Below are 14,134 nucleotides of genomic sequence, written 5' to 3' on the forward strand. Positions count from 1 at the left end.
ATCAATAAAGTTGTAAAATACAGATGCCTTGGTTTTCAATTTAAGATTATCATTCACAACAAAAAATAAAAAATATAAGTTTTAAGCTTTTTTTCTTGATTCTTGACATAGAAAAAGGACTTCTTAAACCTCTAAAACCCCCAAAAAATTAAATAACAACATAAAATTTCCTGTAGCTGAATAAAATATTTTGTTTTTTACAGATGAGGGGAATGAGATTTTAGACACTGACAAATGTCTAGACATGATCATCCGATTACCAAAAAACCCAAACTTTATAGTTACCATAGCAACGGAGAAAGAAGAGATATCAGTTTGGGATGTTGACACGTAAGTCGTCTAAGAAAAATATCAGAACCGACCTATTTGTCAAAAACTTAATTTGTTCAAGCTTATGTTGTTTTTCAAATGTATGGGACGTTCATACTGTTTAAAAGACACTTTACTTATTTGCACACCATTACAAAGAGAGTAATGTTTACTGTACTACTATCTCAATACATAAATATTTACTCAAGTAATTTATATTTCAGGTGCGTCAGAGTCAGAACGTTAAAAGGAGTTCCACAGCCTATCAACCTAGAAATGATAGATGACTTTCGATGTGTAGTGTTGTGTAAAAGAGAACTTCGCACATACAATTTGAATACTGGAACTCTCTTGACTAAGTTGAAAGGTAGGATTTAAATGATATTGTATTAGCATTCACAAACTCGGAGAATAAACAGGAGGTTGTACTTGACACAATTTTGTATCCAAAATTCAACGGTTTTATGCACTAGTTATAACCTTATTAACGTCCTTTGCTTGAGAGCATTTTGTACTGGATAAGCAGTGTAAAAAGAATAAATTATGTTAGTTCATCTCGATTTTTTCAGCATTTCCACCCCATGACAGAAAATACAGGTATTTCAATTTCAGGTTTAGACGTAACAATTTCTTCTATTTTATATGTTAAATTCCGCAAATTCATCACTGAACCTTTTCAGCACTATCAAGATTATGAATTTCTTTTGCATTTGCAATTACAAAATTACCTTATCAACATTCCAGCAAATGTTTTACATGCATGTTTCCATCTGCAAATACATTGTAAGACCCTGTATTTGCAGGTGTTATGAACCAGAAGATGCCGTACTTTGGTTTGCATGACTCGAATCACCTGGTGGCTTTGTCTCGCAACCGGATGTATGTCAACTTGATGAACCTGGAAACCGGAGATCTTGTGACAACGTTCAAAGCCGGAGAAGACCGGTTTCTCAACTCCTTGCTGGTTTCTGGCGATGGGAGGTGAGTGTTGGAGTATGATATAAACATGTTTTTATATATAGGCCTTTTGATATTGGGCCTTATAATAAAAAAATATATAATATAAAAAATATAGTAGACAACCTCATGTTTAGTTTGGACGGCCACCTAGAGCATCCAATCGCCCGATACCTTCAATGATCTGACATACAGTAGGTCTAAAGATCTAAAAAGAAATTGTAATGCTGTTTTAAACTTTTAAACCATATAAGCGCTTTCAGTAGAGTCGGGTGCTATTGGCAGATGGGAGCGATTGACTCGTCAGTAGCAATCGGCAAAGTTACAATGGCCCACAGACCAACAAATTTATTTTGACACTCTAAAATTACTCATCAGCAATACTTCTGCTTATCTCATAACAACAGCTTTATAAGAAGGCATAAAGCACCGGTAACCTGGTGTTTTCAATAACTGCCAAAGTCCTGTACAAGCTGGATAACAAGCAACAACTTTAATAATAAAAATATAGAATTTCAGGACACAAAAAAAGAGCCTACCTACTAGAAGATTTTACTACACGGTAAAATTATTATTAAAAAGTTCAAAATGTTTGCCTTTATTTAGGCAATTTGATAAGAGGTTTCAAATTTGTCTCTTAGGGTCTTAGTCTGTGGGGACGAGACTCAAAAGCCATTCCCATTGCTGGTGTGGAACCTAGCCTCTCGTAAGCTGTTGTACGACTTGCGCATTCCCCATCACGATTTCATCACCACCCTAGCGGCCATTACATACGAAGGACACTATGTGTGCTGTGTAGCCAAGGTATGGTACCCAGTAAACTATCCTAGTTTTATATGAGAAAAATAGACTAGTGACATAAATATATATATACATAAAAAACGGTATCAGCAAACTGACACATACTTTTCTCATTAGCTAGTTAACAACCTTCATAATAAGGTTATAGTTTATGTATTAAGTTACAAAAAAATGTACATTTTTATTGATTATTCCTATTGTCAGAATCGTCAGTTGTCGATTTGTATAAATGTGTAACGATTAAGAGTTTAAGACTAAACGGCGAATTTTCTCAACATGTAAAACATTGATTAAACGTACCGCTAAGGAATTATAATGTTGACGGATAAGTTGAAAAAGATTGTTTAGTATGTTTCGGTTCGTTTAATGTAAGGGGATATAGTTGTTATTGTATTCCTTGTTTAACCCACATTAAAAATTGTTTAATCTAAATATTTATTGCAACCATTTAAAAAAATTATTGCTTGTCCAATATCATAAGTCCAGCTGTACGTACTCTGTAATGTCCAATCATTGTTAATCAGGTTTAGTATTTTAACTGCGGATTGTCAGGATCATCAACATAATTTTTATCAAAACTTAACATTGTAGGAGGTGGATGAACCCAGCCCCAACTTCATCGTCGTCTATGATCTCCAGTCAGGGACTCTGTTCAAGAAGTGGAAGCCTTCTGTCAACACCGTATCTCTGGACATCTCATCCAAGGACGGCTGTGTGCTCAGCGGTCTGGAGGATGGCAAGATACTGGTGTGGGACTTGATAACAGGTCAGTAAAACTATTGACTTTTGGATACTGAGGTGGACCAGCTGTAGTCAATTTGTTTATAAAAAAACACAGTTTATTCACAGAGTGTACCGTAGTGCTTCAGTCTTAGATCATCTTTTCCACAATTAGTTTTTGTTCCTGTGATAGTTGATGCTGCATAAAATTTGGGGGTTGATTTTTAAGGTAGACCACATATCTAGATCCATCAACATCAACCACATTGCTATTTGCTCATCTGGGGTTGTTTTAAAAATCGAATGCAGCTTCTGCAGTGTTTCCCAATATCTAGTCATATAACACTAACAAACGTAAAGCCATGACAGTATTCTCCATTCTGAGCTCTGTCTAATTTAAACCAATATTAAAAAGAGATTTTGATAGCAAATTTTTATTTTCAGTGTTTAACGTTTTGTCAACAATTGTTTTGAAAATCTGGTGTGGATTTAGATTGTGTCTATTAATTATGATGGTGTTTGGGAGAGAGAAGGCAAGGGCATGCAGATGCAAGTACCGAAAGTAGACGCTATAGATAAATCCAACAGCCATTAATTGTTGATATGATTGTACAAAATAGCAAAAGCGACATTGGTTGTGGAAGGGTTCTTGTCGCTCTATTGACACTATCTATACCAGAGAAACGCCTCAATACATTTTTATTTATTCACGTCTCACTTACTTAATTGCTCAAGTGAAATGTTGACAGAGCTGTTTGATTGATGTTTGTAGGCAACTGCAGATGGCGCCTGAGTGGCCACAGTGCTCCGGTCACCAGTCTCAGGCTGGACCCATGTGGAGGTTGCTTTCTCTCGCTGGACGCTGAGTGCCGCGACCGATCACTGCGGCTGTGGAACCTCGTCGCAGGTCAGTCAACCCCTCCGAAATGTTGCTCGCTAGGTGTATGAGTCGTCACACAGATATTTATTTCTTTTACTTAAGGGTCTGTTTCCGCAGATAATTATCGTCTGGGATATTTAATTTCTTGTTTTTTTCTCGTGTTATACATTTTTTGCGTTTATTTAGTGTGAATCAATTTTGTCATGTTTTAAGTCCCTACTTAGATTGTTGTTAAGTATTTTTGTATGGAATAGCAACACTTTTCTTGCAAAATTCAATAACTTAAATTATTCTTATGTTGTACATATTAATAAATTACAACGACAACAAAGCAAGTGGATTGAAGTCAGTCAATACTTTGTCAAGAAGAAACTAGTAAAATGTTAATATAAAATAGACGCAATTAAATCGTTACCAATGCTAGACAGCGGAGAACCTTTAAGTATCCAAGAAGCTAATATCTACTTAAAAATTATTTTGAAATATTTTATAATTATTTTCAAACCATTTCTGATTCATTTAAAACTACTAAAATTGAACTGTTTTACTGTTTAGTTAAGGTTTTGTGTTGAAAAATGGTTAAAAAGTCTGTACATTCAAGAGAAATCTGTAATTTACATCAGTCCAGCACAGCTTGTTGGTGACTCACTTCAACTAATTTCATTTTGATTTAAAAACTGGTGACAACTTTAACAAGGGGATGGAATGTCTAGCTCTATAGTCAACGGATACATACAACTCTGCTGGGTTACCGGTAAATTGCTATGATAAAGTCTTAAATACTAGTGTGCCGGCTAATTCTGCTTCAATAACCTAAATCTCCTTAACGCAAATGATTACCTACCTTTGAATTGGAGTATAGAAGAATCAAGTGATATTCTTAATCTGCAGGTGAGCTGAGTGCAGTGTGGACTCCCAAACGTCCCATCACCGCCTGTGAGGTGACGGCCGGGGGCAAGCGTGTAGTGTTGGCAATGGAAGGCTCACGCACACTAACCACTCTCCAGCTGTCGTCAGATAGCCCCGGCCCCGAGCCCCCGCCTGTGTACGGACTAGCGGACAACAACGGTCTCACGTTTGACCTGACGGAGAGGTGACCTTCCCCTCTCGTCCCCACTAATCACCGGCCCCGCCCCAGCTGGTCTAGGGCTCCGGGCCTGTGTTAACTGCCATTATGTTCGTTTCCTTTCACTGTTAGTCGTCGATACGGTAAAAAACACCTTGTTGCTTCCTCAACCAAAATTGTAATGTGGGTTACTCGTGGGTCCGCCTATCTAGTGTAAGTGCCCTGGGAGTACAAACCTGGAAAGACACGGTGGTAAATTGCGTATTGTCGTGGGTGGCTACTTTTGTAGTTTTTCAATTTGGCCAAAATCCTAGGTGTTGAGCAATGATACAGTGTTGTTTTGTATTCCAGTTCTGAGCTCACACCTTATTCACACTACATTTTAGGGTGGAGAAAACCCTGAACCTTGACTAAATTATATTTTATTTGAACTTAAGTTTGTAAACTTCCCAGCAAACGACTGAAGCACCCTGGTCACAATTAATGCAGCACTATATTTTAATTGTGCACAGCTATAAGATAATCAATGTTTGATATTACCTGTGAACATGAGTGAAGTTTAGTACTAAATTAATTTTTACCAAAGTACTGGTAGGTATGCATGTTTCATGCTCTCTTGATTGTTTTGCTCGACATCTCATTTTTATGAAGGCGCTTTTGGTAAAATTTTGACATAGCTTTATATTTTCCCTTTGCAGTTCATTTTACAAGTCTCGATCTTTAATTAGGTAAGTTAGATTTGTTTACTAACAAGTAGCTATTCCACCAGAAATTTCATAACCAAATTAAAATATTTTCAATACCTCCTTTTCCAAGTTATTTGGTTTTAATCTAATCCTTTAATTTAATTGCAATGAAGTAAGATGTTGGTCATGAGAATAACCCTGTATTTTTTTATTTCTACCTATCTGATGTGAAATTAATAATGTAATCTATAGTTGATCCAAATTACACCAAGGGTTGAACTTTATCATTAAGTTATTAACTAATTTCCTGGCGCCCAATCAACTTCTATATAAGGCCCTATTTAGGTGGCATCACAGAATTCATCTGTGTTTTCAAAGACTTTTCCTAACAAAGTTATTATAAATAAATTAAATTTACAAATTACATATTTGAACAGTGAAAAACATGTATTCTCGGGAATGCCCAAGGCTAAAGTGTAAAATTACACTGAAACTTAATCGTAGTTACAAAAGCAAACAAGGTGTTTCCAATAATCTGTAAAAACCCATAAGCCCAAAGTTTCATTCTGTATGTGTGACTCTTCATCCGAACCTGAACCACAGACTTGGACCATCACTGTCGTATAAACGTATAGATTCCGAAACCACTAAAGTATAAATATTATACATAATAAAGTGTATTTGCTGGCGTTTTCATCTGGAATGAAAACTGCCGCAACATGTTATTTGTGCCACATTGTTATTATTTTTTGATTGCGTAGATTTATTTTATGAATTTTATATTGTGCTAAGCACATTAGCTATATAAGAGTTTAAACGAGATACTATCAAATTACACTCTCACTCATTTTGTGGTATTATTCTGTTACAAGAACTAAAATGTTGTGTCTGAATTTATTATCAGTATTAGTTTTTACTCCATATTGTAACAGGGCTCAGTAAAAATAAATATAAACTGATGCAAACAAATTTGTGTTGTAATCTAGCTTGATGCTCACCATATCGTCCGATAAGACCAGTGCTTGTTACGTTGGGAAATCTTTTTTAATATTTGTGGTAAGACTAATACTTCACCGTCAAGGCTACCAATAAAGGCAAGATAATATGAATTTAGCTATGGGCATTTTGCTTATTTATGACTGCAAAAAAGACTGTTTTAAGTTACTCAATCAAACAATTAGTATAATATAGAATTAGTTGTTATAGATGTTGTCAATTAGTGGTGAGCGAGACCCTTCCACCTCCATTACCGTTTTGTTTTGTACGTTATCAACAATTAATTGTTGTTGGATTATTTAAATACCACCAGTGTCTGATGTGACTCTCTGTATTGTTAGACTTTCCCTCCTCCTTCCCTACATATCATCCTAATCGACTTTTGATTAGTATCACTATATCTTGGTAATAACAACTTAACGTTGAGCTGCTTGACAGGATAATATAATCTTACATTATTACAGAATCTCAAATTTGATTGGAAATAAAGAAATGTAAATAACAACGAGTATTTGGTTGTTTATTAGAAATTTCAAATCAGTTTTGTAACAACTTTGAGTGAGGTGGTATTGGTATTGGCTCCACTAAAAAATTCTTCATGAATTCTTAACGAGTGGTCAACAAGATTGGGGTAGGTTTTGACGACATCAGCAATCTTACTGAAGGTAGGAGTGGAGGACAGAATTGTGTGGACATGAGCAAAAACCAACGCATCCAACTCTGTAGCCCTGAAAACATCAACATTTTACGTACATAGACAATTAATTGTAGACATAGAGTTATAACGATCGTATCTACCAGTTTTATTAACAAAAGATGGAACACTCTGAAAAACTATGCATGATACATAGTCTATTCTTGACCTTTATGTCTTAGACTCTCAAAAGGTAAATAAATGTTTTATTAAAAAAAAAAAAAAAAAAAAAAAAAAACTGGTGTGATTGAATAATATTCATCCAAACATTTACATTTGTAATATTGAGTACTGATACCACTAAGAATTCTGAGTTACACCTCCATTGATATTTACTTCCTTAAGCGCAGAATTCATGGTTGTCAGAAAGTTTTTCTGTGGCAGTCAGGTTTTATATCTCTGGGTAAATGGTTGTTACTATTTTATTACTTACTGGTCTCTGAAGAAATACTTTTCGTCGCCAAGTCTAGTTGAAAGTGTTTTGCAGCATTTATCCACTTGAAAAACCGCCTAGAAATTAAGGTTAAATAATTTAGATAACCTTCAAGAGTAACACGACTTTGGGTTTCAGCTTAAGATTACGATACCCGTGTGAGAAACAAAAAAGGTATAGCAATCCGCACTTGTATAGTAATGTAAGTGGAATAAAATAAATGAACTAGTATTAGATTTACCTTTGTTGTGGCTTCTTTGTAAGATGTTTATAATCACAATATGTTGATTAGGAAGATCGAAGTTGGTGTTAGTAAAGTTTGTTAAGTTTGCGAGTTTAAGTTTGATAAAACTAAAATAACTTAGTTTAATTTTTTTTTTTTTACGCCACACTACACTATTTTGACGAACTTCCCATGCAAGGATTTAGTCCAGAAAACAGCTGTTTGTTGCCAGCTTAATCAAATGGGGTTTCATTGCGTACTACTGTACTGTAATGAGTTTTATCGGACACCAATCAGCTGATTATACTATATTTGGGTGGCAATGAGTGGTTATAAAAAAAACATAACCTCTCTTAGAGGTTATGACTAGTGATTGTTAGTCCTTTAGTTGGTGGTAATAATATATAAAGATTTGAACGGATTTAGTAGTATAGCGTAAACTATCGTACGTCACTCGTCCAAAATGTGTTTACCGGACTCGTATGGTAATCCCGTACTCGACGTCCGGTAAACACTTATTTTCAGGACTAGTAACGTAATATACTATTTCATACACTTTTTTATTCTATTGTAACAATTATGAGTCCAAAACAAAAATCAAATTCAATCAGCTACCATTTATTAATAATTTATTAAATCCATGCCTTTGGCACACCCTATGAATTTCTCCACCTTGTGTGGCATCTTCAGGGGTCTTCTTACTCATACGTATCACTGACATTATAGTATTGCATTAACAAAAATATTTACACTTGTACCGTCACTAGTATCGCAGTTGGGTCGATGGGACAAAACTACAGTGGACACGCGGCAGAGTCATGGCAAGACTTCCTGATCGAATCATCCGGCAACGGCACATTTAGGATACTCTCTTGTAAATAGATAAGGAATTAAGTGTGGGCTAAATTAATATATTGAGTAGTATTGAGGGGAAGACACCTTTTAATTTATCTGTAAAAAAAACAATAGTGTTGGCAATATTTTAGCCAAGAGATAAATTTTCTTACTATTATACCAGGCCTAGTCACCCTAACGGAAGGCAGAGGAGGGCGCAACTAACTCTCACGCCCATACGCCCATACAGTCACATGCAAACCGTGGCACAGACCAGGCCGCAACCCAGTAGTATGTACAAACCTCTCCGGTGGTTAAATGAAAGCGGTCGAGATATTTGGAGACTTGCTTATACTTCCGTGAGGTGAGCACCCAGTCTAGAGGAAAAGGCCGCTTGAAGCCACTCCTCACCTTGGTGTAAGTTGTGAAGATTCTTTCATCCATCCAGCATAGGTACAGCTGCAACAGAATCCACGTTTAACTAGGTTACATCAAAACTATGTTTATATTAGATTATATTGTCGTTGCCTGTGTTCTAGAGTAGGTAAGATGTCTGTGTCACCCTATGCATTGATTGAACACCCGCCTAAACAAAAATACACAGGAATTTGCATCATTATTATTGTTTTTAACACTGACTCCACATAAGCTGGTAGCAATAGAGCAAATAGATTTACCATTAACAGTGATGAAAACAGTAAATTGTATTCTGAACTTCAAAAGGAATTTTAAATTCAATAACTGGAAGAACATAAATTCTGTTTCATAATAATGTTAACTAAACTCAAAGAAATATTGACCCCTAAATGTTCCAATTAATTTAATATCCATGTTTATGTTAGTTGTTTATAAAAAAATATATTGTTTTGAATTTTATCATTACCTGTATTTTTGGTAACATTAACCTTTGTAGCACCTTTACCTACACATTACATTACATTAACAAGTAAAAGAGTTTCGCATTTAGGTTCAATTCAAGATTCGGGATTAGATTTTTTAAAGTTTCGGTTTCGGTTTTGAGATTCAAAATGTCTGGTTTTGACCATCACTAATAGCTACTTACATAGAGAAATTTGCTGTGACTACCCGAGCTCTAAAATTTTCAACTTAATACACAACATTGAAACTAACAAAACAACACGAAAACACATTGACAAACTAGCAACACTTGAAAGATCAAAGCACCCGCCAGACCATCAACCAGGGAAGTTCTGCCCTTAACTTGACACACAGCCCAAAACCAACTACCTTAGTCAAGAAGGAAGAAAGAAAGACCTCCCACCGTGAGACCACTGCATGTACCTCGTCGTGTTGTCTGATCAACCCTACGTAAATGTTGTAGGTACTATAAATAGTGTTATTGATAAAAAGATTAATTAAGATACCCTGAAGATGCAACACAAAATGGTGAAAAGGAAAAAAAGGGTGACACAAAGATTGTACATACTCAAGAACGTATGCAACGACAACAAAGGTTTAAAAATACACTGTTAAAACATGCGGAGATTGTTCTTAAACACATACGGTAGCATTTATTTCAGTCAAGCTATGGAGACCTCTGAAGCAATTAACACCCTGAGTACTGATATCAATATATATAATTCCGTAAGTCAAATTTTTGTAAAGAAATTGTGAGTGACTGGATGGCCGTAGAAGGATGGGAGGGGTCTTATTTTAAAGGTCTTGACGTGAATTTTGAGGGAAAACTATTCATTTTTCTTAATTATGCACCAAAAGGTTATTACGGAATAAATTAATTCACATTTGAATAGCACGGGAATCTAAGCCATGTCTGCTTTGTTTACTTTAAAACATGTGGTTTAACTTTATTCAAAGCATATGGTAATTTGTAATATGTACTGTGCATGGTGGAAGGAAAAAAACATAGGTGTGCTATTCCCGTCATATTCTGACGTCACGCGGATTGCAAACAAAAGATCACCCACCTGATTGTAGCTGTCAAATTAGTATGTATTTGTTTTAATTTGATTGTTATTGTTTTTTTTTACTGCGTATACAGCTTAAATATACTTTTTCCCGTTTTTAAGGGTCTGGATTAGTTAATGGAGAACGATTGGTTGTGTTAGGCATGTCCGAAAATAGTGTAAAGTTAGAATGAATTACTAGAGTAGGCAAAGGGAACATATTTTTCACGCCAAAAATAAAACTAATATCAACCAATCCGAGTTTAAATTTTCTCTAAAAAAATCGCTGTTACTATAAATAAAGCGCGAGGCCTAATTAACACCCTGAGTACTGATATCAATATATATAATTCCGTAAGTCAAATTTTTGTAAAGAAATTGTGAGTGACTGGATGGCCGTAGAAGGATGGGAGGGGTCTTATTTTAAAGGTCTTGACGTGAATTTTGAGGGAAATTCACAAAAGTACACCTTCACAAAAGTTGACGTCCTTTGGAATTTTTATTTTAAACAAAACAGACATCAAAACGCTTTATGCAGCTATGTAATGACTAACTATCTTACATGTTATAACAAATAAAAATGTTAAACAATAATTCAAGGTAGAGGATAACCCATGAGACTAATAATTTGTACAAAATACTAACTAGAATAATAGGGGCTATTGCCCATACAAGCCACTAGTAAAATAGTAATTTTGTTTAGGATGTAAAGGTATTTACTTTTAAGAACCCAGAATGTACAACAATCAACACCCTCCAGTTATAGAGATGTATGTTTGATTGTTTGCCAGAACAGCTCTGGCAACCTAGAAGCATCCCGTATGTTGCATGTGTTCAAGGCAACCAAACAAACTTTCCATCACTGCAAATACTCCAGATAGAATCTTACTTTCCAACTTCAAGCAAATTGGCTTTTTTTATTGCACAGGTTTTATGTGACTGTGACACTAAAGGTTCTACTGAAAAACCTACCTCAGCATTAAAGAGCTTTGTCAACAGAGAAGTGTACACCTTCATGTCATTGAGTGAGGAAACGTCCAAGTGTCTTGACGGTGATTTTCCCTTCAACAAACAAATCTTATAGTAGGCCGTTTCTCAAATGTCAAAACACTCTACTGACACACTCTCTGTGTTGGTCTATTTACTGACTTTTCAGCCTCAATGCTGAGTGCAATATTCAGGAAGACTGGACTTTCAAAGTTTCAAATCAAATAAACTTACAATACATACATATGGCTTCATTGTAACTTGCTATGAAAACGGTGCAGAAGTCAAGTTGCCCATCTGCATTACATATAGTGTGTACCAAAACAAACAGTAAGAGTGTATTATAATTATTTCTTTGGTTTCAATACTGCGTGTTATTTCACAAACTGTACTTTCAACTATTAGTTAGCATACTTTTTTAAACTAATTTAAAACAAAGATGTCAATATATATAGTCTTATATCAGTTACTGGCTGAATTTATTTAATTGGTTAATATTAATGCAAAACTTATTAATCATCGAGATTTTATTTGTAACCACTGATTCCACCAAGATCATAAAAAAAATATGTAGAAGCCGATCTTGTCTATCAACATAGTACTTTCTACCAGCATAGGAGTAGGTAATGAAATTCCACAGTTATTAATCTGTATTCTGGGTTTTAATCTGTGTTTAAACATTAATTTGACAAATTATTATAAATTATTTATTTGAGATGGGTGCACCACCTAGGTGCTTATTTCAACCCAAGTACCGTGGTAGCAGATATATTTGATTCAATCCTAATTATTTACAATCAAATATTAAACACTAAGGGTCCATGATTTCAGAAATAATTCCTGTTAAAAAAAAACACACAGAGCTATTGATTGGAATAACAAAATCCATAGCCTATGATAAAATATATGCATGAAAATCTCTGTTGAAAATAGAAATTAGGAAATACTTATGCGATCAATACAGGAATACATTAAAACAAATTAAATCAACTTACCTGAAAGAATCTTGTTATCGTTTCCACATCTGATACTAGAATAGTACCACACTTAATAAATGGAACTTTTCCTAAAAAATATTTAAAAAGTTAATTTAAAATCTTTCATTTACCTAACATTTCAGTAAAAAGCCGACTCCAGACTTGCGCCATTCGCCAAGCACCAAGCAGCGACTCGCCAAATCGTGAGTATAGATATCCCAAGAACAAAACAACCTGCGCAGAAACGAAAAGATCACATGGTTCGCGCAGGTAGGTGTGGCGTACCATTCAAACCTGCGCGGCTCGAAACGGCCCAGGGTTCTTTTGTTTATGGTATTACTATAGTGTGGTGTTTGTCTATTAGGCAAGCAGCAAATGCTCATCATGCTCGTGTTTTCCTGTTCACTGTTGGTATTTTTGCACACATCAAAGTAAACAAACAGTTGCTTGGAAAACATACAACACATGTATGTAGACGTCTGCTCGTTAATCGGCGAATTGCAAGACAACTAGATTGCCAAACATGAAATATTTCGTGCTTTGCAAATGGCACATGTCTGGAGCCGGCTTTAACTTTAAGTTATGTGTATCACATTTGAAAATTATTTATCAATACAACACAGGACTCAAAAATGTTCTCTCATTTCTGAAGTTTTTAATTTCAACCCAACTATAGATTGATAAAACTACTACTAGGGTACTACAACCCTAAGCAATTGTTCTGCATACTGTTATTTCAACCAAAGTATATTGTTGAGCAATAACAAGTGACAAAAACAAAAATTAATTGCCATCCCTATTGTAGTTATTCATTTTGTAGATGATTGAAAAAAATATTATTTACTATTTCACATTTAAAGGTTGGTAAACGTTACCGTCGGCCTACTGCTTGTATTTCAGTATAAGAGCCAATACTAAAATCCAATAACAAATTATCGTATTACAGCTCTGAATCTATTGGACACTTTTCGGTTGGATTGCTCCTTTGAGCACATTGCAATATCCATAAGTGCTTACCTATAGTACTTGAAGGTGACATATCTTCAGCATTCAATGTTTCTTTCACTTCATAGTTCACTTTGCACATCCTGAGAAGTGTTTTAACAAACATGCAGTTGACTTCATCTGGTAGCAAAATTTGCTTTGATGCAAAAGGTTGAAATAGTAAAACAGGATTTTGCTCATTAGGATCTGAAAAAATTAGAATTTTTTAAAGTTGCTTTTGAAGGGTGTGGTAGTTCCTTTGATTGAAAACTAGGTTGACCTAGGTTAACTAGGTTTGTGTTATATTTTAAAGATTCATCCAATATTTGAAATATCGGGATTCCCATGTAGGGGCCCTCGCGCTTGACAGGGATCATCGCATTAAATTGGCGTGTCTATACAAGCGGGATTCATGACGCAAGTGGGGAATGGAGGCAGGGTCATGCAGTTGACATTTACGACTGTCTCAAACCTGGGTGAATCCCACCCAGCCATTCTACATCTAGCGATGTTCATGTTAAGTTACTGGAGGTGGCAGCTCAAATTTATATCTTAATTATTGTCCAGTTGGGAAGGTGCAGTGTGATGTTCGACACAGAGAAGTTTATTTGTGAGATACAGTAGAGGCTTAGCCTGCACTGTATACTCGTAGGTAGTGTCAA

General features: G+C 35.3%; 2 protein-coding genes across 3 annotated transcripts in view; one reads left to right on the top strand and one right to left on the bottom strand.

Moving 5' to 3' along the window:
- LOC129005443 (NACHT and WD repeat domain-containing protein 2-like) overlaps positions 1-6,382 on the top strand; it is a 31,769-nt gene extending 25,387 nt beyond the window's left edge. Inside the window, exons 20-26 of the mRNA XM_054434331.1 lie at positions 204-330; positions 534-676; positions 1,113-1,290; positions 1,908-2,070; positions 2,659-2,833; positions 3,560-3,694; positions 4,559-6,382. Coding sequence (XP_054290306.1) covers positions 204-330; positions 534-676; positions 1,113-1,290; positions 1,908-2,070; positions 2,659-2,833; positions 3,560-3,694; positions 4,559-4,764 — 1,127 coding nt within the window. The 3' untranslated portion in view covers positions 4,765-6,382. The remainder of the gene's footprint in view (positions 1-203; positions 331-533; positions 677-1,112; positions 1,291-1,907; positions 2,071-2,658; positions 2,834-3,559; positions 3,695-4,558) is intronic.
- Positions 6,383-6,914: 532 nt separating this feature from the next.
- LOC129005471 (metaxin-2-like) lies at positions 6,915-13,660 on the bottom strand. 2 transcript variants are annotated; one of them, XM_054434366.1, is made up of 6 exons: positions 13,506-13,660; positions 12,507-12,577; positions 11,497-11,586; positions 8,903-9,058; positions 7,543-7,619; positions 6,915-7,143 (listed from the first exon to the last, which is right to left on the bottom strand). In XM_054434366.1, the coding sequence occupies exons 1-6, from the start codon at positions 13,597-13,599 to the stop codon at positions 6,948-6,950; spliced, it is 684 nt and encodes a 227-aa protein (XP_054290341.1). In that variant the 5' UTR covers positions 13,600-13,660; the 3' UTR covers positions 6,915-6,947. The 2 variants fall into 2 exon arrangements, with proteins under 2 accessions (XP_054290341.1, XP_054290342.1); XM_054434367.1 differs by lacking the exon at positions 7,543-7,619.
- Between the last annotated feature and the right edge of the window lie 474 nt (positions 13,661-14,134).

The sequence above is a fragment of the Macrosteles quadrilineatus genome, unplaced genomic scaffold (assembly GCF_028750875.1).
Source record: "Macrosteles quadrilineatus isolate MER2022 unplaced genomic scaffold, UCM_ALF_1.0 Scaffold_21__1_contigs__length_2333173, whole genome shotgun sequence".
NCBI lineage: Eukaryota > Metazoa > Arthropoda > Insecta > Hemiptera > Cicadellidae > Macrosteles > Macrosteles quadrilineatus.

What these genes read in the sequence shown, in the direction of transcription:
- LOC129005471 (XM_054434366.1), bottom strand. Translation starts at nt 13,599, where the DNA reads ATGTTTGTTAAAACACTTCTCAGGATGTGCAAAGTGAACTATGAAGTG. An exon ending in GTCACCTTCAAGTACTATAG is followed by an intron (nt 12,578 to 13,505) that starts GTAAGCACTTAT and finishes AATATTTTTTAG; the next exon opens with GAAAAGTTCCATTTATTAAG. An exon ending in CAAAGCTCTTTAATGCTGAG is followed by an intron (nt 9,059 to 11,496) that starts GTAGGTTTTTCA and finishes ATTCTGTTGCAG; the next exon opens with CTGTACCTATGCTGGATGGA.